Consider the following 23,016-nt stretch of genomic DNA (forward strand, 5'->3'; position numbering starts at 1 on the left):
CCAGTATTGGGTTTAGCGGGGGCTGTTGGATGTTCCTTTCTATGTTTGGAGCAATTTTCAGGCTAGTGAGAAACACATATGGTTGGGGTTTGAAAATAATTGCCTGGATGTGAACAGCACAAAGCTGTCAAAAGCCAGAGCTTCGATGACCATGTCCTGGACCGTCTGCCCTCTGTCCTTCTTTAGGATGGTGGTTAGAACAGAGATGGGCTTTCCCAGCACAGACACTCAGAGTATAACTGAGAACATGAAACACATTCCAGGCATATGTATGACCTGGTCGTCCCAAGTTAAATAAATTGAACCCACATCTGCAAGAGCCAACATGGGAATAAACACAGCTGCCTTTATTTCAGTAATTAAAACACCAAAACAGACATTCTACTCTCTGGTTACATTTAAATAGACAGGTTTTGGTTTTTCTTCACTCTCTTTTTTCTGTGAAAAGACCTGTTCGCAGAACACAATGGCAAACTGGCCAGCGTTGAGGCCCGACCAGGTCGGGTGAGGGGCAGAGGCGGTAGGGATGAGGGAAGAAGATGCCAAAGGAGAGAAGGCTATTCATCTCAAGCCCTTTTTTCAATCAATTATGACAGTTCTATGTGCAAGAAGATCCCTGCCAGATTCGAGAGAATAGTTTAACTTGTTAAGAGAGTGGCTTTTGGATTCAGAGAGACTAGGGATCCAAATTAGACCAGCTGTGTGACATGGGCAAGTTACTTCATTTATCAATCTCTGTTTTTTCTTTTATGAAACGGAGATAATAATGACATGAACATCAGGGAGGTCTGAGACAATGCTAAAAATGTCATTTTACAAGATCTGGTGCCGAATACGTGTTAGCCATTATTATTCCTGTTATGAAACTCGAGCAATAATAAAGTGATAAATGCTGGCTGAGTACCATGCGTGAGAGCACAGGGCAGTGTGATGAATTGCCCCATAAACAGTACTGTATACAAAGTTCTCTAGCTGTTTGGATGAGGTGAGCTGACTTTGAACTAGAGAGGTCCAGGACAGGCCCTTCCAAGAATGTGCTGGCCTGGAAGTGTGGGTGAGGCTAAGTTCTTACAAGGAGAGCCAGCTGTTTCTCCTTTCTGCAGAGGAAAGAACAAGAGGAAATGACTCTCTCAGTGCTTCATTCTACTCCAGCCAAACAGTAATAAACTTTGATGGATTATCCAAGTCCAATGTCAAAGCCTAAATCAGCTTTCCCGGGTCACCCCAGCCAGCCCTGGCCATCTTTCTAACTGTGGAGTTAGTATGTTCCCTGGGAAATATGAATTTGTGTAAATATTAGCCAATGCAAAGGATGACCAGGAAGGTAAGTTTTATATAACTGGGTTCTGAAATGCAGTCGTTACAAACAATTGATCTTTTCTTCTCAGACGTGTCTCCATGTCTTAAAAATGAACTTCAGTTTAAACTTAAGTAGATAGACTTTGGGGTATCTCTGAGGAAGAACTCTGGACTAAGGATGTTCAACTTCTAAAACACATTACTAGATCAAGAGAAGGATGCGGAGACCTTTTTTTTTTTTTGAAAAAAAGACTGGAAAGTGTCCAGCCATAGTTTACACTTTTATTGAAATGAAAATTATTGGAGGTACAGAGATAATGCCTTTCCATGCACTTGTGTCCACATTAATTAGCAACTTAAAGGATACAATATGCTTGTGTATATTATGTGTTTTAGAAAACAAGAAAATTCCTTATATAGTGTTCCTCAAGCTAACAATGGAAATGTGGTTCTCACGCTACCCATTATTATTGCCAAGAACAGATATGCTTCTGAACACAACCCTGGAAGTGGTGGTCTAATCTCACTGGTATATCTATATAGCTGTTGAAAGAACATAATAGAATATGCTATTGATACATTGTCCACACCCTATGGATGGAGCTAAGAGTCCTTCACTATCACCTTTGCTGTTAATTGCACATATTTCTGGATCACCAAATTTACCCAGATTTTTTACAAAAATAATAAATTAAACAGGTTAAAAAAATAAGGACATTTGCGATAACATGCATGGTAATTACGGTAAAATTAGCAGTCTGAAATTTCATGCTTTTTCTTAAATATTAATTTAAGAACAACTTTTGCTCACAGTGAGCCAGTTTACCTCCTGATGCAGAAGCCAGGATATAGGATTTTTGTCATCTAACTCCACATGATCTTAACCCCATTTCTCATTAGGATTTATTTCCTCATTAATTTTGGGTTTTTTAAAATTTAATTTTATTTATTTTTTTATACAGCAGGTTCTCATTAGTCATCCATTTTATCCACATCAGTGTATACATGTCAATCCCAATCGTCCAATTCATCCCACCACCACCACTCCCTGCCGCTTTCCCCCCTTAGTGTCCATACGTTTGTTCTCTATATCTGTGCCTCAATTTCTGCCCTGCAAACCGGTTCATCTGCACCATTTTTCTAGGTTCCACATATATGTGTTAATATATGATATTTGTTCTTCTCTTTCTGACTTACTTCACTCTGTATGACAGTCTCTAGATCCATCCATGTCTCAACAAATGACCCAATTTCGTTCCTTTTTATGGCTGAGTAATATTCCATTGTATATATGGACCACATCTTTGTCCATTCGTCTGTCAATGGGCATTTAGGTTGCTTCCATGACCTGGCTATTGTAAATAGTGCTGCAATGAACATTGGGGTGCATGTGTCTTTTTGAATTATGGTTTTCTCTGGGTATATGCCCAGTAGTGGGATTGCTGGGTCATATGGTAATTCTATTTTTACTTTTTTAAGGAACTGCCATACCGTTCTCCATAGGGGCTGTATCAATTTACATTCCCACCAACAGTGCAAGAGGGTTCCCTTTTCTCCACACCCTCTCCAGCATTTGTTGTTTGTAGATTTTCTGATGATGCCCATTCTAACTGGTGTGAGGTGATACCTCATTGTAGTTTTGATTTGCATTTCTCTAATAATTAGTGATGTTGAGCAACTTTTCATGTGCCTCTTGGCCATCTGTGTGTCTTCCTTGGAGAAATGTCTATTCAGGTGCGGAGACATTTTAGGAACAAATTCATCAGGAATGTCACACCTCAATCAAGTGGCCAGTTTTCCCCCAATTAAAGTCAGGGCTCACGGTCTGTCAATATGAAGACCATAAATCAGAATCTTTTCTATTGAAAATCACCCCTCAGAATAGACATATTCTAGTGAAATCCCTCGTCATCACAATCTACAATAATGCCCGCCCTGAGTGTCCGTCTGCACTGGTGTGGGCTGGACCCGAATGTCTTCTTGGTTTAAATTCTCTATGGGGCATGGATGTGGTTTTGAACGCCCCTCTCTAGCCTCAATTCTAATGTGGCTGCATTTTGGCAATGGGCACAAGTCTCTGTTAGAGGTTTGGGTTTCACGAGCTTTCCCAGGAACAAGAGTGGCCAAACTCTGACACAGAAGCGCGCTCTTGCTAAACATGCCTTTCGGCAACTATTCCACTGATGACAGAGAGTTAGGAAAGCGTGAGAAAGCCATGATTTATTTGTATTGGTTCTTATAAGAACCTACGCAAGTAGTTTCTGAAAAGTGCTTTCACTTTTTGGTTGGCTGGTGGGAGTGGGGGGGGGTACGTGTAGAGGGAGGGGTCATTGATGATTTTCTTCATTTAATCAGTGAATATTTGTGGACTTTGCCAGGTACTGGGCCAGGTTCTGGGGCAGCCGTTGAGCTGGGTTGTTCTTGCCCTTGGGGAACTTACGGCAGAGTGAGAGTGGGGAACTGAATAGGCAGTTATCATATGATGTTCTAAGTGGGGTGGTAGCAGAACCCAGAGTGTTGGGGAATGTGAGGGGCTGGGCACATGATTAAATATGGGAGAAAGCCATGCCTCCTTTGAAATCTGCAGGATGAACAGGTGGGAATCAGGTAGAAAGGGCAGGTGAGGATATAAAGATCTTGCCACTACTCTCTCCATACTCTTTCACCCCTCCTTCTTCCTGGTTTTTTTTTTTTTTTTTCTCAACAGAAATAAATGCTCAGAGATGAGGTTTCCGGAAACCAGAGATGAGTTATCTGCAGCTGGCCTGAGGCAGGAAACTCACATTTTCCTTCTCTCTCCAACCACCCTGCTTCTGTTCTTGTTGGGAGGGAGGTGTCATGAAGGAAACCCCAGAGATTTTCAAGGAAAGGGGAGGTTCCAAGAATTGAGCTCCGTCTCTCACAGGTCGGAGTTGAAACGTCCTGGTTCTGAGTCAGTTGGCTGTCTGAGGCCCGGAAGGGAGCTCCACCTCAGATGCTTCCAGCTCTGTGAGGGAGTCTGTCGACTGTACTGGGACCCACAGCTGCGGGCAGAGCTGGGAGGGGAGGAGAGGAGAGGAGAGGCCGGATGGAACCCACAGGCTGGCAGAAGGGACCAGGCTGAGTCAAGATTCTGTGCGGTAATAATAACAGTAGACGTCAGCAGAACATTTATTTAGTGCGTGCCGGGCTCTGTGTGTTAACTCTTGTAAAACTCACCACGCCCCTATGAGCCGGGTGCCACTGTATCCCTATCTTACAGATGAGGAAATAGAGGCACAGAGGACTGGAATAACTTGCCCAGAGTCGCAGAGCTAGTTAGTAGCTGACCTGGGACTTGAACTTGAGCCTCCCACGTGCCTCAACACACAGTAAGTGGGCTGCAAGAGGCACATGCCTGGCATTGTCCAGCTTTAGGCCTGGTGCTCCTGGATGTAGATTCATGAACAGATCATCAAATGAGTGGGCATTGTCTCCTGAGGACACTCGTTTGGGAGGCCTGCAGGCGAGATCTTCTCTTTTTTGGCCCAGGTCGCTCTGCCTGGCCGTGTGTTGATACCTTGTGTCTGCTCTAGTTGAGAAACAGACTCATCTCTGGGAGCAGGAAGAATAGTTGAAGGGAAGTAGTGAATCAGAAACCTCTGGGATTGGCCCATGAAGTGGTCGGCCTGCACAGTGTTTGGAAATCTGGACATCCCACCTAAAGATCCAGGCCTCTCTGGAAAGTCTACATGGGGCAACGCTGCATCTGGAACTGGTCAGTGGGAGCGAGGCCTGGCTGCAGCCCCACTGTCTGTGCCCATATGCTTCCCTCACTCACCTTACCTGCCTGGCCCTGTGGGGATGGGGGTACCACTGCCTGATGTTCAGGTGGGCCTCTGTTTGAGGTGGGACCTGCCAGTGTATGGCCTCAGGGAAGGCTCTGAGCAACAGTCGCCTCATCTGCAAAATAAATTCCTGCCTTAGAGGCTGTTGGAGGATTCAAGATGCTTTGTGCCATCTGCTTAGCATGGTACATGTGACATAATTAGGAGCTCTGGAAATGCTTTTTGTTGGTTTTCTCCATCTTTTTCACTGTCCCCACTGCCACCCACTGGGGTGCAGAAAACAGAGAGGTGTGAGAATCCTAGAATTTTATCTGAGTTACGCACACAACCTCTGATGGGCCCCCATAGAATGGGCCAGCAGAGGAAAGGGATGTTTTCCTGTGTTACTGCTTAAAAGACGCCACCTCCTTGAAATGTGTCCTATTGCAGAAGCAAGGTGGGTGATCTCAGGAGGATATAATGATCAGGTTGGACAGGCACTGACTGACGAGCTATAGCGTCAGGCACAGGACCCTGAGGCCCCCTGCTGTTCCTAGACCATGAGGACGTCGGCTAGATCCCACCAAAAGGCCTGGGTACTTGCGGCAGCCCCTGATTGCCAAATGGCACAGAAATACTTCACAACTGATATGGTGTCCCCACTCGTGCTGGCTAAACTTTAGCCCTGTGGCACCTGTCTCCAAGCTGTTTCATTATCCTTTGGGATTTTGCTGCCTTGGGGCTTTCCCTGTGCACAAGAGATATTGTGGCTCACATCTAAGGTGATTTGTCTACATCATTTCTGCCACTCCATGCCCTGCCTGCCATCTGGTCCTCCCTGTACCTCATAACCAGCTAGATCCAGCTTGGGCTGTGCCTCGTTTACCTTCAAGCCCACAGAAGTGGGAAGTTGAGTTGACAAGATGGTGCAGGGTTAGATGACGGTCTGTATAATAACAGGAAATCCTATCATCTGGGGTGGTGTCTCACCCAGTCAGCCTGGAGGAAAAGGGGGTGAGATAGTACAGATCAGCGTGTGAGTGGTTCCTCATTTCTCCTTATTACTGCCCTTTTGGCTTCTGACTGAACTTCATGCCCCATTTCCCTTTTGGGTTGAGTCCCACATAAGCATTCACTTCCCATTACTCTCAGGTCCCCACTTCCTTCTCTTTCTAGCTCAATGGCTGATGGTGGTGACAATGGTGGTGATGGTGGTGATGATGGTGCTGGTAGTGGTGGTGATGGTGGTGATGATGGTGATGGTGGTGATGGTGGTGGTGGTGGTGATGGTGGTGGTGGTGATGATGGTGGTGGTGGTGGTGGTGGTGATGGTGGTGGTGGTGATGATGGTGATGGTGGTGGTGGTGGTGGTGATGATGGTGATGGTGGTGGTGGTGGTGATGATGGTGATGGTGGTGATGGTGGTGGTGGTGGTGATGGTGGTGGTGGTGATGATGGTGGTGGTGGTGGTGGTGGTGATGGTGGTGGTGGTGATGGTGGTGATGGTGGTGGTGGTGGTGATGGTGGTGGTGGTGATGGTGGTGGTGGTGATGGTGGTGGTGGTGATGATGGTGGTGGTGGTGGTGGTGGTGGTGATGATGGTGATGGTGGTGGTGGTGGTGATGATGGTGATGGTGGTGATGGTGGTGGTGGTGGTGGTGGTGGTGATGGTGGTGATGATGGTGATGATGGTGATGGTGGTGGTGGTGGTGATGGTGGTGGTGGTGATGATGGTGATGGTGGTGGTGGTGGTGATGGTGGTGGTGGTGATGATGGTGATGGTGGTGGTGGTGGTGATGATGGTGATGATGGTGGTGGTGGTGGTGGTGATGATGGTGATGGTGGTGGTGGTGGTGGTGGTGATGGTGGTGATGATGGTGATGATGGTGGTGGTGGTGGTGATGATGGTGGTGGTGGTGGTGGTGGTGATGATGGTGATGATGGTGATGGTGGTGGTGGTGGTGATGGTGGTGGTGGTGGTGATGGTGGTGGTGATGGTGATGGTGGTGGTGGTGATGATGGTGGTGGTGGTGGTGATGGTGGTGGTGGTGATGATGGTGATGGTGGTGGTGGTGATGATGGTGATGATGGTGATGGTGGTGGTGGTGGTGGTGGTGGTGGTGGTGGTGGTGATGGTGGTGGTGGTGATCATGGTCATGATGGTGGTGATGATGGTGGTAGTGACACTTGCTGAGCCTTGCTGTATCCCGGGAGCATACCGTTCAAGGATTAATTCGTTTAGCCCTTGCAGTAATCCTGTGGAGTGGCTACCCTTACTATCCCCAAGTTCCAGTTGAGGAAACAGTTACAAGGGACTAAATTGTACAGTTAACTTGCAAAGGTTACTGCTGACCACAGGCTTCGGACCCAGGTGGCTGCCTCCAGACCCTCACATTCAGTGAGACTTCTCTCCTCTCCATCCTGAGCTTGCTGCATGCCTCCTCAGTAACCTCTGCTGTTCCATTTTCTTGTGTATAAAAAGCGGTTTTGTTTTACGCTTAAATGAGGAAATACATATACGTTGTTGACAATGGTGCCTGGCACTTAGTAAGTGCTCAGTAAACTTTAATTGGGAAAAAAGCTAGGCTCCATCCTAGGAGCAATTTGTTTTTTGTTTATTATTATTATTTGCTCCAGTATGTAATAACTTTCCTGTTTCCTGGGAAGAGACCCTAGGAAAGGATGGAAAAAGTGGAAGGAAGGCTGCCGGGTTCTGTGCCTCTGTGCCCAGGAGGAACATATGTCCTAGGTTTTGGGAATCAGGATTTCCATCTCTTCCGTATCTAGGGAACCACAAGAACAGGCTCTTTGATTCTGTTGTCTTTCTTCTGCTTTTCTCTTCTTTCTCGTGCTTTACAAGCTAAACTGGCAAATGTAGTGAGGAAGGTTATAGGGTGAGTGGTCCCTCTGTGAATTTAGGTCTGTGCATCCCTAATGCCTTGATACTTTCCATTTTTTGGACGAGATGGTACCCCTGTCTCCTGGGAGAGGGGTCCTGATGGGCAGGAAGTCATTGTCTGAGCTCTCCCATCCTTCTCTCCTAGCACCTCACACCACATCTGACACAGAGTAGGTTTTCAGTAGACGTTTGTGATTCGGTGAATTAACTCATGGGGTCCCGATGTTCTATCAGTCACCCGTTCCTGTTTTGGAGGGAAACTACTGATGAGTTCCCCCTGGAGATGGTACCTCAAGGTAGAGGGGTGGAAAATCCCTTTCTCTCAGTTCAGCTAAGACCAGGGTAGAGTTTTTGAGAAGTACCCTTTCCTTGTAATCCAAGTGCAAGCAGAGTAAACACAGAATATAGAAATAGATGGTGGATCTCGCACTGTGACTCAGCGGCAGACTGTTCTCAGCTTGGCTGAGCCAGCTCTGTCCTCTCCTCACCCCCCTCTCTCTGCATTAAGTTCTCGGGTTACCAGCCTGGGGTGGGTTTGCATTGGCAGATTCTCAGGACTTGTGGGATTCTCTGATCCCCTAGGACAGTCTGCTTCCTGATATTGTGCCCCTGATATTGTGCCCTTGATGTGGGAACGCACTCCCACAATTCCTTCTCGGCCTCAAGCCATCTGTTGGTAACCCTGATGGTGGTTATTGTTAATTCAAAAAAATTTTTTTAATGTTTTTGAGTAGGATGTGTTCACAGTGTACTAAAAATTTATATATACAACGAGATATACATTGAAGAATCTCCCTGCCTTGTACTCCAGAAACCCAGCTCCTACTCCCCTGCCAAAGATAACTTTTATTACAGTAGTTTATTGGTTATTCCTCCAGAGCTTCTTTACGCACATATGAGGAATATTTGTGGAAAAGCAGCAGGGGATACTTGACACTTTATACGAGGTCCACAGACTAGGGTCTAACGAGGTGGTTTGGTGTCTCTAGCACAGCGTTTCCCAACTTCAGGGGATAAAGTTTGCTAAAGTGTTTTGTTGCCCTACTAAATTTCCAGTAACAGCCTCAACCTTCTCCAGCCTCCTACTTGGGAAGATGGAGAGGAGGAGACACAACCCAGTGCATTTACATATAATTTTGAAAATGCATGTATGTTTTGTGTGTTTAAAAATCAAGATACTGAAAAAAAAAATCAAGGTACTGTATATTTCAGTTCAAAGGGTCTCTTGGAAACCAAATCATAGTTATGACAGAACAGCAAGTTAGAGCAGATTTGACAAGTGAATTTGTTGCTCTCGTGTAAATAAAAAATACATATGTTTTCTCTTCCCTTCTCACAAGGTAGCACATTATACACAGTGTTCTGCATCTTGCTTCTTTTTGATTTAACGTAATGTAGATATTTTCATATCATTACTTAAGAGCACTTCCTTATTCCCTTTTGTCTTTTTATGGCTACTTAGAACTTCATTGTACGAATAAACCAGGTTTTTATGAGCACTTTATTGGTGCACATTTACGTTGATTCCATATTTCACCGCAGTGGAAGCGCTGTACATGTATGTATTGACCTTGTCTAACTCATAACATGTGCAGACAGAAATAAGACAGGATTTTGTAAGGAACAGGGTAGCTTACTGATTTACCCACCCAGGACAATGGAATGTTGACTTAAATGATCAGCTAGGGTCTATTCTGTTCTGATAATTCTGTACAACAATACCTAGTAGAGAGGGTTTTGAACATGGAATTCTCTTACAGTACCTGCTTACAGTCTATTACATTTAACATATATAAAGCAGATTGCCACACCTGTGTGTGGTTCCGCTTCAGTAAAGGACTGAGGACCACTCTTATCAGTGTGGTGGGAGCACCTCTTCATATCCTGCCTCTTTATTCTTATCCATCACCATCTTGCTGCCCCTGGTATGGCTGCTGCTAGCTTCTGGGTCCTTTTTGCTATGCCTTTGTCTTGGCAGTTGCAACAAGTTCACTCTTTAATCTCTGCTCCTTTATCAGCTGATTTCTACCTCAAGCTTTGTCTTCCTGTAATGCTCTGCCAAGAATTCTGGCCTTGGCCGGGGCTTGCTGCAGTCCCGGCTGTAACTTAAGGGTGATGTACCGTTCCTGTCACTGCAGTCTGCAGCCTTTCCGCCCTCCCTGATAGGTAGGGGAGGAGACCTCTTGGATTCCTCAGTTGTGTAGCATCACAGTGCTTCTGGGGTACCACCTGTCTAATCACGTCCAGCCCCAGTTCATGACTGTTACTCCTCCGCCTTGCTCCAAGTGGGTTTCCATAGCTCTTGACCCTGAAGGCTCACCTGTACTGACGACCTCTGTCTCTCTTTCCATTTTACCTGAAGCGTCTACATGAACACAGTGTCCTCCCAGCATGGCTTCCTCGGGACACCAATTCCATAGCCTGCGTTTTAGTCTCAGAACCGTGTTGACCCCTTAACATTGTAAGTGCCCGAGATAATGCTTAAGAAACTCTGTTAGTAGTAGCCCGTTATGAGGACTTGTTTTTCCACTTTTTTTTTTTTTTTTTGCGGTCCGCGGGCCTCTCACTGTTGTGGCCTCTCCCGTTGCGGAGCACAGGCTCCGGACGCGCAGGCTCAGAGGCTACGGCTCACAGGCCTAGCCGCTCCGTGACATGTGGGATCTTCCCGGACCGGGGCACGAACCCGTGTCCCCTGCATCGGCAGGCGGACTCTCAACCGCTGCGCCACCAGGGAAGCCCTGATTTTCCACTTTTCGATGAAGCTTCGCTTCTTCACCTATGGTTTTGAGACTTCCCAGTGGCCATGAAGACTTTGTTGGGAGGTGCTTCTCTTTCCAGCAGCCAGAAGCAGCCTCCCTGCCTCTTCCTGTTTCAGGGCCTCCCTCTGGGGCTGCCCACTTGATTTCTGTGTCCCGTCTGAGCGACGCCTCTGGCCTTGAAGACCAGCTGTGACCCACCTGCTCTTGGCCCAGTGACCGACGAAGGCTCCCCTGTCTCTGCCAGACCCACCCGCATCTGGGTGAACCCCTGGATTCTGTGGATGGGATGGCCTTCTGAGAGCCTGCCATTCACTTGGATCTCAAAATGCAGTGTCCACCACAGATACGTTTTCTGTCCTGGCAAAAGGAAGGTATCTTCCTTGCTCAGCATGAGTTTTCAGCTTTCCAGGGCTCTTTCTGGTGCAGAAATTTAGATCATGGATGTTTCTTCTTCTTGTGACTCAGTCTTATTGTGTCTATCTTCTGCACACTGTGGCATCTTGTTGTAACTTCCTGTTTATCCTACAGCGACACGTGAGAATGCATTTTTTGAGGAGTTAAAACCCAGCAGGTGTTGTCAGAAGCTTGAGTGTTTGCTCTTTAGTAACCGTGTCCAGTGGGATGCGTAAATGAAGTTATTGGAAGTCCTGAAGCGTTTTTTTTTCCTGGATCCTTGGTTTTAGCTTCCTCACCTTACTTGGATCAAATTAAAGAAAGAGCAGTAGGGATAGTCCCATGATTTCTCTCAGGGAGAAGGAGGTCTGGTGCCAATACCACCATGTTTTATTTTTATTTTTTAAGCGCTTAAGACTCTTTGCACTTACCTCGGGAGTGTATCGATTAACCTGCTAGCTCTCCACACCCCTCCCCCCAAGGATGTAAGCTCCTTGAGAGCAGAGACCTCGCCTGTCTTGCTCACTTCTGCAAGCCTGGCGCTAGAACAATGTCTGGCTCATAAAGAGCAGCTGAATAAATGTTTGTGCTGCGTAAATAAAATCCATCTGTTCTCCTTTGAAGGACTTTTAAGTCCCTTTGGGATGGGCAGTAAGGCCCCTGAAACCATGGCACCAAGCTCAGTGTCTCCGATGGATTTGGGGGCGAGGCTGGGTAGGGTTATGCAAAGAGATGTTGAATTTGCAGAAGGTCTGGGTTTGAATCTTCACTCTGCCGCTGACTTATTTGGGAGACCTCTCTGAGCCTCAATTTCTTTATCTATACGCGAGAGATAATAATTGCTCCCCAACACACACACATACTTTGCAATCCTGGGGTGAAGAATGTATGAAAAATGCATTTTAAACCGTAAAGTCTGCAAATGAGGGGGAATTACAAAACCATGGCCTTTCTCTTCCTTATTTTTTGCCGCACATGAAGCCAGGTGCCCCTGCCTGCCTCCACCTCTGTTAGAATTGGGATCTCCTGTGGCTGCCCTCTTGAGATGCTTTATCTGTAAAAGTGAACTAAGGAGCAGATGCCTTCTAGGAGTTCCATCTGCCCCAGTTCCCTAATGACCTTGGTGGGGGTGGGGTATTACTGGGGCCTAGGAAAGCACACTTCCGGCTCAGGCCTGGCCTCGGCCCCTGTGCCACTGGTGAGCACGGCAATTCACCAAGCATCTGTGAACTCCAGGAGCTATAGCATCAAGGGCTGCTTGACAGTTTTTCTCTCTTTCCAGGAGGCTGCTGAAGAGTGAACTTGGATCGTTCATTACAGACTATTTTCAGGTAAGCTGTGTGGGTCTGAGCTTGTGTTATATTGTGCGCATGGGTACATGTACCTAAAGGAGTGACCGATACTGTACACCTGGACATGCCTTCAACATCCAAAATTATGTATCCCGAGTTCCTACTATGTGCTGGGCATTGCAGTGCAGCCCTACTGCGTGCTGGGCACTGCAGTGCAGTGGCAGTGGAGGCGTACAGGGCAAGCGTGGTCCCTGCTTTTATGGAGACTATAGCCTCAGACAGCGGTTCTCCGGCTTTTTGGTCTCAAGGACCCCGTTACGCTCTTAAAAATGATCATTTATTTGGGTTATCTCTATGTATTTTCACCATATTAGAAATTAAGCCTGAGAAAATTTACTGTGTGCCTTAATTCATTCAAATAATAAACCTACTACATGTTAGCATAAACGGCATTTTTATGAAAAATAACTTTCTGAAAATAAAAGGATAGGAGAGTGGTATTGTTTTATATGTCTGCAAATCTCTACCTGCAGAGACTGAATCCTCATATCGGCGTCATAGTCAGTCTATTGTGATATTGCCCGTCTGGAAAATATTGCACCTAGTCTCTGGAAAATTCGACAGTACACTCAACGGAGGATGCAAGGCAAATAACAGCTTAGTGTTGTTAAGGAAATCGTTTTGACCATGTGGAAAAGGTCTGGGTGATCCCTCAGGAGACCCCAAACCACACTTTGAGAACTGCTTTCCTAGTGCCATTCCCTCCCACTCCGTGTATGGTACCTAATTGAGTGTAATGCTATGTCCCTTTAGCCAAGTTCTTTCTTGTCACTAAGCCTCTCTGTCTGTTCTGTTAAAGATAGAATTGAATCAGATAAGCTAACATCCCTCCTGCCTAGACACTGTTGTTATTGCAGCTAATGAGTTCAAGATTCCAGGTGCAGTCCGGATGGTTTCTAATCCACTGACACGAGATGCCTTCCTGACTCCATCCAAAGACACGTGGTGGGAAGTCCCCACACAGATTTTTTCAATAGTCAATACTATAGTACTGCAGGATCCATGGTTGGTTGTATCTGTGGATACAAAAAAACCTCAGATACGGAGGGTCAACTATAAATTATATGCAGATTCTCGACTACACGGAGGGTTGGTGCCCCTAACCCCTCGCGTTGTTCAAGGGTCAACTGTATACATATTTGTTATTCTAAAGTGTAATCCATCCCTTTTAATGGGAAGGTGACATAAAAAAAAATCCATAATAAATTGGTTTCAGGTTGGTGATATTATTCTGTATCCCAGGTGAGCACACTTTTAAGACAGTTTAAAGAGTTTTTAGCTTTTAAAAATAACGCAGGCATCCTTCCATTTTCTTTCCATAAATCAGGAAGCTTAAACTTTTATGTGCACTTTAAAAGAATGACAAATGTCAGTTGTTTCTCTCTCACATGCACACCCACACCCACACACACCAGAAAATGACCACTTGGCCACTCTATATCTGGACAAAGCAAGACCCAGCAGAAGCCTGGAATTCAATCAGGGCAAATGTCTCAGCTGCTTGAAAGAAAACCCCTGTCCAGGGAGAGACAAACAAAGATTAAAAAAAAGATAATTAGTCACAAATGTGAATCATTTCAGTTGCCCTCGACTCAAAGGTCAGTCTTGTCCTCACTCTTTTCTCTTGCTGTCTCTAGTGATTGAGTTTTAAATCCAACTACAGAGAAGTGGTTTTTCAATCCCTCCTGGTGAAACCTGCCAGCCCAGCTGCCTTCCTCGTTGACATTTAAAATAGACAGGGATCTGTGTGGTTTCAGTCAAGTTTGAAATGTCAGTCATGTCTTGGCTTTGGGGGCTACCCCTCGGATGGGTGGGGAAGGGCATTTGGGTGGGGATTTATTTATCTGGAAAGCCCTGAGGTTTTGGGGGCAGTAAGTGCTGCTTACAAAGTATGCCAGACACTTAACAGCTGGTAACCACATGTCATTTTTTATCGAGTGCTTAATCAGAGAAACTGCTTGGTGAATATTGAGTCTCTTTCTGGGGGTGTGGGGTATGAACTGGTTTTCACAGTTTTGAATCTGGGTTTTTCCTTAGTTTATGGTGCTAGACTGGAGAAAAGCCTATCGTAGACACTGTTTATTAAAATGTAGGTTTTAAGTCTCATGTAGGCACAGAGCCTTTTTAAAAATGTGTTTGGTTCTCCAGTCCCTGGAAATTACCTAGCACATAGTAGATGCTCAATAAACTTTATTGGGAGAGAGGGAGGGGTTGCCCACCACAGATACATGAGAGATTTTAGGAGTTGCACACAATGGTATTAAATAACATTCACCTTTGTGGTAAGTGTTTCCTTTCCTTATTTTCCTTTAGCTCTTCTGATCGTGCCAGGGAGAGTCTTCGTTTGTGCCCTTGTGTCTGTTACACTTCTGCAAGACTTGGTGATCTCTCTTGTTTAGGGAAGAGAGAGCAGGTTTCAAAATTAGTGTCTTCAGCTAGAAGCAATGTCGAATTAGGATTACATAACATCATTTTGTTGAGATTGAGTTGATCCTTGAGTTACATTCAATTTATGGTAAATGGTGTTGCTGTGGTTTCTTTTATAAACATATTTATGTTTTTAAAAAGTGGATTGATTGAAGAAAAATAGTATACAAAGAATAATAGTGTATGTGGCCCTGGCTGTGACCAAGTGGTGAAGGTGGTTCAAGAGAGACTCAGGCGTGGAAAGTCCTTCGCTAGGCACCCTTGAAAATGGGCTGGTTTCAAAGCCACACCAAGAAGAGCTTTTCAGATGAAGAGGGAAATCCAGGAGGCAAGGCTGATAGAGGTGACCTCAGCCTTCACACTCAACTATCGGATGTAGTTTCAAGAGGGAAAGTCAGAATGGGCTCCAGAAAGAACATTCCTCCAGCAAGGAGGAGGGAGGAAGGTCTGGGGACAAGTGAGGAGCAGAACCAGGGGGGTGGACAGGTAAGACCCAAATGCCATGGATGTGGCTGTTGGGGAAGGTGATGAGTGGGTTCCTCCGTGTGGAGGATGAGATGGCCACCCCCCCCCACCCCCCCACCGCCTGGACATCTGGACTCAGCAATGAGGTCTGTCTCCTGGGACCCAGACCCCCCCACCCCAGAGACTGCTACTTGTAAAAGCCATCACCGTGGCTCCGCTTTTGAAAGTGAACATTCTCATTTTGCAGCTTTGAAGAAAGACTCACAGAAAGATTGTCTTCAGTGAAGAATAATGAAAATGACCCGAGGTGAGGGCAGGGGCAGAGCAGGCGGAAAGATGGTGCTTATCTTGTGTCTGCATACAGAGAAGACAGGCTGTTTGATTGACAAAAGCACAGATAGATTTCCATATGACAGAGGCCAGAAAAATCTTTGACATTTCCAGTATTGATTTTCCTTTTTTCTCCGTCTGTTTTGAATTGCACCCGGAAGGAAAATTGGGGTTTCCGACAGGAACTCTACATCCTAGAGACAGCTCTGCGGGGTAATTGGTTCCTTTTGTCTTTGGAAATGGTTGACAGGAAATGCTCTGCATTTTTCTCTTACCTGATTAGGTGCCTTGGTGGTCCGGGGCCTGGGGATGGGAGAGGTGGCTGATCATACTTTCTGTGCTTCTGCCTCTGCTGGTTGTGTTGTGTCTGTTGAAAGCTTTTCCCCAAGCCCAGAAAGTTAAATTATTTTTGGTGGAACTAGAGTTTCGCTTGATACAGAGACTCAGTGTGTAGTCAGTGGCTTTGAATAAGATACTACCTAAGAAAAGGAGAAATTTGGCCACCATACTTGTCAGTAGGGCACGGATGATGTAAATGTTTGATGTAAAGGTTTCCATCTACTGCTCGTTATCTGTGGCAGTCACAAGAGGCCACTTTCCCCTTAGCTCATCATTATCAGAGAAGATTCATTAAGGGCGTGTGGCATGTGGCAGGGAGCTGAAGGAGAGACCCACGGAAGCATCCTGGTCACCATGGAGTTTGAAATTGCAGTGCAGGGAGGTAGATGCATCCGTATAGGGGACACACGGCATCGTGTTAACTGAAACCCTGAGTGGATGGTAAAGGCTTAAAAACAGGCCCAGTATAATCTTTACTATTCTTTAAGATTATTAATCTTTATTATTAACAATAATATTATTATTTAAGATTAATAATAATCGTAAAGATTATCTTAATAATCTTTAAGATTATTAAATAATAATCTTCTTTAATCCACCTGGGAAGGCTTCTAAAACAAACGGGATTCCCAAAAGGGGAAAAGAGATAATTAGGTGGGCAGAAGGTAGTAAGACACAATTCCCATATACTCTGCTTTGAAGGTAAAATTGGGGCCAGTATACAGAGGGGCTTTGAACAAGAGGAGCTGGGCTCCAGTGAGGAGACAAGCAAGAGGGGAGAGGATGATGTCTTTAGGTGAGAAGGTCGTTAGAAGTTGCATCTTGCATTTGGCCAGTACTTGGAAGAGAGGCCTTGGGGAGTCTGTGAACATTGGGGTGGCTTAAAGCTCCCCTTGGCTGTTGAGAGGGGAGAGAAAAGGTGCTAGTCTGGGGGCTGCCAGGAGGACCCCTGGATGCTTCAGGCTGCCCTCCTCGGCAATTACTTGAATTTTATGCAATTATTTGAATAATTTTATTGGACTTTCCTGCAATTTTATGAAGCAAAATGGAAAAATGAGTCTTGAAATTGATAACCACAGATCTTAATATAATTGAGAGAAGGATGGAAATCAATGGGTATATGCGGAAATGGCAACTCTTCGGCCTCATTGCACTGAGGTTATTACACATTCCGTTGTTAAGGAGGGAACATGTAGGTACCAAATGCTGCAAATATATCACCTGAAGACTAGCTCTGAAAATGAGATGTAATTAGGGATTTTATCATCCTTTTTGGCTCTGTGGGAACAGAACTCCCCCTGATATCATGTAAGTGTCTAGGTCCACATGGGTATGTGTTTTTAGGAACCCATTATGGATGAAATTGGGTGACTTCCAAGTAGACTAGGCCGGAAATGGCAGGAGACAGATTTAGGGAACCATTGGGGGAAGGGATGGAAGGCAGGGGTAGATGCTGGAAAAGTGGAAACATCCAAATACGTGGAAACATCCAGCAGCTCAGTGGCCATAAGAAGTCAAGACTGAGGTGGGAGGTCTGAGAAATATTTGTTAGACTTGGAAAGCAACGGGCGACCTTTCTTGGAGGCGGTTTCACAGCTATAAGGAAGACTAAAATAGCCATCATTGTAACAACAGCTAATATTTTCAAGCATTTATGTGCCAGGCATTGTTCAACAGTTCTGAGCGGTTGGTTCTCAAAGTGTGGTCCCTGGACCTGCGTCTTCAGCATCACCTGAGAATGTGTCAGAAAAGCAAATTCTCAGGCCCCACCTCAGAGGAACTGTCAGAAACTGAGGGAACTGCGGCGCAGCAGCCTGTGTTTTAGCAAGTCCTCTGTGATTCTCATGTGTGCTCAAGTCTGAGAACTGCTCCAAGCATCCTTCCTGCACTAAGTCATGTATTCCTCCTGACAGCTGATGGGGAAAATTTCATTATTACCGTTTAGCATATACTGCAGCTGAACCTGGGTAAAGGAAGGTTATCCACAATCATACAGCTAGTAGAAGGTAGAGCGGAGATCAAACCCAGGCCATCTGGCCACGGAAGAAAAGCTTTTGGATTATACTTTAAATGTTAAAAATGCCTGGAAGATATCCCCTGAAAACCCCAGAGGAGAGAAGGTTTCAGTGCTTTTAAATTTAATTTTACTTTATTGTTTTAGGATCCAGCAAAACAGACATGGGACCGTTTTCCTGCTTCTTTGTAAAATAACTTTGAAAAAAGCCCAAATTCACCCTTTTAGTGAATTTTACCCTTTTACCAGCGAAATGGTGCTAAATGAAGATTAAACTTGTACCAAGTTTCAATTTTTCTTCATTCCCCATCTGGGGCTTTCTCTCTGGTCTCATCATACCCACACACACAACCCCAGGACTGGTTTATTAAGAACTCTCTGGTCCTGGGGGTGAGTTGTGTTTATAAGACTTTTTGTTGCTTATCTAGGAAGGCATCCAGGTTCACAGGAAATGTAGACATCCTAAGAGATGATGGCTGTACTTTCAAAGTTACAGAAGAGAAAAAAAAATGGAGGTGGCCCATGATTTCCATCACTGGCTTGGTGCCAACAACAGCAACTTTTGCAGACATTGCTATCCCTGGAAACAAATGCCTAGAATGGAATTATTGGTTAATACAAGTTCTCAGTAGGCAGAGTGACATGCTGCCAGGCACCTCTGGGATGGGAAAGGATGTCTCATTTGGGAATAGCATCCACCTGGGAGCCAGGTATATGCCTTGCCAGACATCACATATGGTAGTGGAGAGGGAGACCCCAGGAAAGTACTTTTGGAGAGGTGGAAGTTGAGAAGCCAGTAGCAGGATCGGGCAGCAGCAATGACCCAGCTGGATGGAAGCTTTGGTGGAACCCAGTTACATGGCCTGAAATTGCCAAGCCAGCTGCCCCCAGTATCTGAACCGAGTGGATCTCATCTACTTTCCCTTGTGGGCAAAGGGCATTGAAAACCTCTCCAACTGAGAGGGCAGAAGAGTGCGATGCCTAAAAGCGCCAGCCTTTCTGCCAGGAAGGTCTGGATCCCAGTCCTTGCTAGAACACTTACTGGCTGTGTGACTGTAGGCATGTTACTTAACCTCTCTGAACCTCAATCTTCTTAGTGGTAATCTAGTTGTAATCGTAGTACCTACCTCAAAAGGTTGATGCAGTGACTAGATGAGATGACGTACATCAAGTGCTTTGTACAGAAAGTAAGCAGTGAATGAATGATAGCTGTTCACCTTAGTATTTTTTTAATCATTGTTGAAGTAAACCAGAGTAATATCCTGGGGGAAAGATTGAGGCTTTGGATTCCAGCCAACCTGGGTGCAAATTCTGGTCTCACATTTGCTAGTTGCTTCTCTGAACCTCGGTTTCTTCATCTGTATAAAGGGGATAAGTTTGTGGCAAAGGTAGAGTGAGATAATGCATGAGAAGGGTATAACACAGTGCCTGACAAAGAGTAAAACAATAAAAAAAACTCCACCGTCATTCTTTGTGTTCTCGTTATTATCGTCACTGCTAAAGCATTAGAAGCGACAGGTGGCTGGCAGCCTTAAGCATTTACAGAATTCCTACCTTGTGTGGGAATGGCATCATTCTCCTCACCCCCTAGCTTGTTGGTTCCCCCTTTTCCTGAGTCCTTCTGGCCGGGTCGAGGAGGAGCCTGCTTGAAGGTGCATGTGGTTGACATTGACAAGCCCTGCACCTCAGCAGCCCACCCTCTCCTCTGCCGTCCTCGCCTCGTCCCGCCCACCCTCCGTGATTACCCAGGATGAGCTCGGTCCTTCCAGCCCACTGAAGGCTCCATGGTTTTGGATGCCTTTCCACAGACATCCTTGTTCTTTGCATTTTTCCTTTGAGCCTTGTTCTGTTGGCAGCCCATTTTCGATGTCTTAATAAAAACAGATAGGTCAGCTGTTTTTGACTTCCGGATCCTCTGCCACTTCCTTAGAGTGCTGTGTATTCCCCGTCCAAGTTCACTTATGGGGGCTGCACGAAGTGACAATGGGCCCATTTCCTAGGTGGCTGCTACTGAATGTAACTAGTAATGTTAGCTAGTTACATTCATGAGTAATGTTAACTTGTAATGTTTTTTGGCTTGAAGCCTTTGGGCTGGGGAGGTGATGCGGTTGGTGCCACCAGGCAGGGAGTGGGACAAGAGGAAAGCCAGGATCTTCTCCAGCTCTGTTCCCATACATTTTCTCAGCACCTTCTACAGTCAGGCGTTTGTCTGGGGCTGGGAATACTGGCAGGTGAGGCCAGAGGGGACAGACACTTCGAAAGACAATGCAAGGTAGCTGTCTAAATCCAGGCTGGTTTTCTTTTCTTTTTTCTTTCATTTTTTTAGGTCTCAGCAGCCTTAAGGCCCACAGATGTCCAGTTGGTGTGTCCTTAGCTGAAGTGACCAGCAGACAGGGTGGGCTTCATAATTTGCAGGGCCTAGTGCAGAATGCAAATATGGCTCCAACCAGGGTGAGGAACGCACTCCCCTTCCCATGGACCTGTGGCCACAACACGTCGTGGACCCCCCAAGAGATTGTAACCTTCATGCTCTCGGTACATAGCTCAGGGGTGGTCGAGAGGCCCCCAGCTGAGTCATCAGTACTCAAGTCAGAGCTCTGCCAGCCCAGGGCAGGGAGGGGGGGCTGCCACCAGGCCTCTCCCCAAGATGCCACAGAGCACCAGGGCCTGGGCCCCTGCCGACGCAACCCTGACACCACCTTGGGAATAGAAGGATGGCAGTGGTGGGGCAGGGCAGGGGAGACCAGCAGGGTGGAGAGCGGCAATGGGGGTGTGGAGCAGGGGCCTGATAATCCCTCCTGGGGTGACTGTAGAAGGCAGGACCATGAGTGAGCTGAGCCTGAGCCCCTGCGCTGTGTTCTGTTTCCCCAGCAGGCTTCACTTACAAAACACAGATTCAAAGCTAAGACTATTAAGAAGTGAAGATGGCACCTGCAGAGCATTAAACCCCAAGCATGAGGCCCTTCAGAGCACCGGGCCCTCAGGATTACAGGGCCCTTTGGGGCATAGGGGGCCCGTGTGACTACAGATTCCCAGGGGAGAAAATGATTGGCTCAGTTTGAGACCCAGGTGGGGTGGAGGGCAGGCACCAAGCCCATCAGCTAAGCTGAAGATGCAGGCTAGATTCAAATGGTTCGAGCATGCAAGATAGGGAAGCGCGGGCTTTGAGCCAGGCTGGCCCAGAAGATCCTAACTCACTTAGCACATGCCAAATAAAAGATGGAGACCGTGCTTCTAGCTGCAGTTTATTCAACTGTGAAATGAGAGCAAAATCTACAAAGCGTAGGGGTATAAACATTTTCAAGATGCTTTTGAAAGGTGCTTTAGCTTCCTGGAAAATATGTCCACCTAAAAATTATGGAAACTGTATGTGACCCCTTGATTTGGACCACAGGGCTGGGGAGAGGGGAGAATGACTAGATGATTCTTAAGGCCCCTTTTAAGTTTTTGTTACTGTTACTTTGGTCTAAGCTACACAATTTCTATGCCGTGTATCATGAGAAATTTTTAAATGAATGTTTTCCATTTCTTCAAATAACTTCTTCTTCTTGAAAAAAAATTTTTTTTTTGCCCCAAATGTCTCCTTGAAGGGGGAAGACAGAGAAAAGAGGAGGAAGGAGAACCTAGGCCACTTTTTAAAGTTTATGTCGTAAGATGCAAAGTAGTTTTTATCAAATGAAAATAAATACCATTTTTAAAATAAGAGCAAGGTGTACAAATGCATGGGGTATCAGAATTTTAAGGACCTACATCACTGTCTCTCCTCTTACAAATATTCTGTCTCTTATCTTGATTTCTTAAAACCAAAGAATGGTCTGTACCATCAAAACAGGCAATATATACTCAATATTTATTAGCTTCTGCTATGATCTAGGCACTGTTCTCAGAGCCAGGGGGACTAAGTTAAGTGGTCCTCACTCCTAAGGACCTAAAATCCTAACACATAAGATATAGGGTTTGAATTAATTTCCGTTATTAACTAATGATATAACCTGGACTAGGCTTTTATCTCTCTCAGTGCCTTGGTTAGCCCCCCATACCTTTAAAATGTAGACAATTACAGTGAAGGAACAAAATTATGAAGCCTGCGTCATAGGGAGGAGTATCTCTTACATTTGTAGGTGCATCCCAGAAACATGAAATTAAGGAGGGTTTGTAGGTGTTCTGGAAGAAGGCTGAGGTGTCAGTGTTGGCAGTAGAGGCGGTGACAGAGAACAATGCATCAGGAGTCCTTGCACGGAGTGCCAAGGGGACTCCTTGAGGCCCTCATCTGGGCCAGTGAAAGGGACTCGGGCAGACACTTCAGACCTCAACTGGGATCTTTGCTCAGAACCATTCAGGGGGAGTGACTGCCATCTGGAAACACCTCCACCGTCCATTCCTGCCCAGCTCAGCTGGCACAAAGTCCTGATTTGGATCGTTTCAGTTTGGTGCTGTGGTGTTTTCTCGCTGCTGGGATTCGTGTGCTTGGCTAGAAGGTAGAGAACACACAGTTTCACCTTAAGTACCTGTCTGTTCCATGATTCCTAGTAAAGGAATTGATTTTTTTTTCCCTTTAACAAAGTTGGTAGACTCCTATAGGATGTCACTCTAACTTTGAGTTGGGGTTCCATCTTGAAACTAAATGGTGGCCAATTACTTTTTAAATTAGGTTATAGCTTGTGAATTTTAATAGGATCTATAAAATCTGGTGTATATGTATTAGTCACAGGAATGTGATAGTACCTTTGATCAAATACTTTAATATATTTGACGTAGGTCCATTCATTACTGACTCTCTTTACCTCCCACTCCTTTTGTGAAGATAGCTGGGCTAAAAGAGCAACTCTTGTCATCACTACCCAATTCCACTGATTACTGGGAACATAAAACACCGTGTGTGTTTGTGTGTGTGTGTGTGTGTATTTATAATGGTTAATTATTATAAGAACTTTATGATATTGCTGTAGTGATG

General features: G+C 45.6%; 1 protein-coding gene across 7 annotated transcripts in view; it reads left to right on the forward strand.

The window, feature by feature from the left end:
• PRR5L (proline rich 5 like) overlaps positions 1-23,016 on the forward strand; it is a 73,538-nt gene that overhangs the window by 26,507 nt on the left and 24,015 nt on the right. For all 7 annotated transcript variants that reach the window (XM_032639799.1, XM_032639795.1, XM_032639800.1 and 4 more), the window contains exon 4: positions 12,418-12,466. In XM_032639799.1, the coding sequence (XP_032495690.1) occupies positions 12,418-12,466 (49 nt within the window). The remainder of the gene's footprint in view (positions 1-12,417; positions 12,467-23,016) is intronic.

Source organism: Phocoena sinus, chromosome 8 (assembly GCF_008692025.1).
Source record: "Phocoena sinus isolate mPhoSin1 chromosome 8, mPhoSin1.pri, whole genome shotgun sequence".
In the NCBI taxonomy this organism is placed as follows: Eukaryota; Metazoa; Chordata; class Mammalia; order Artiodactyla; family Phocoenidae; genus Phocoena; species Phocoena sinus.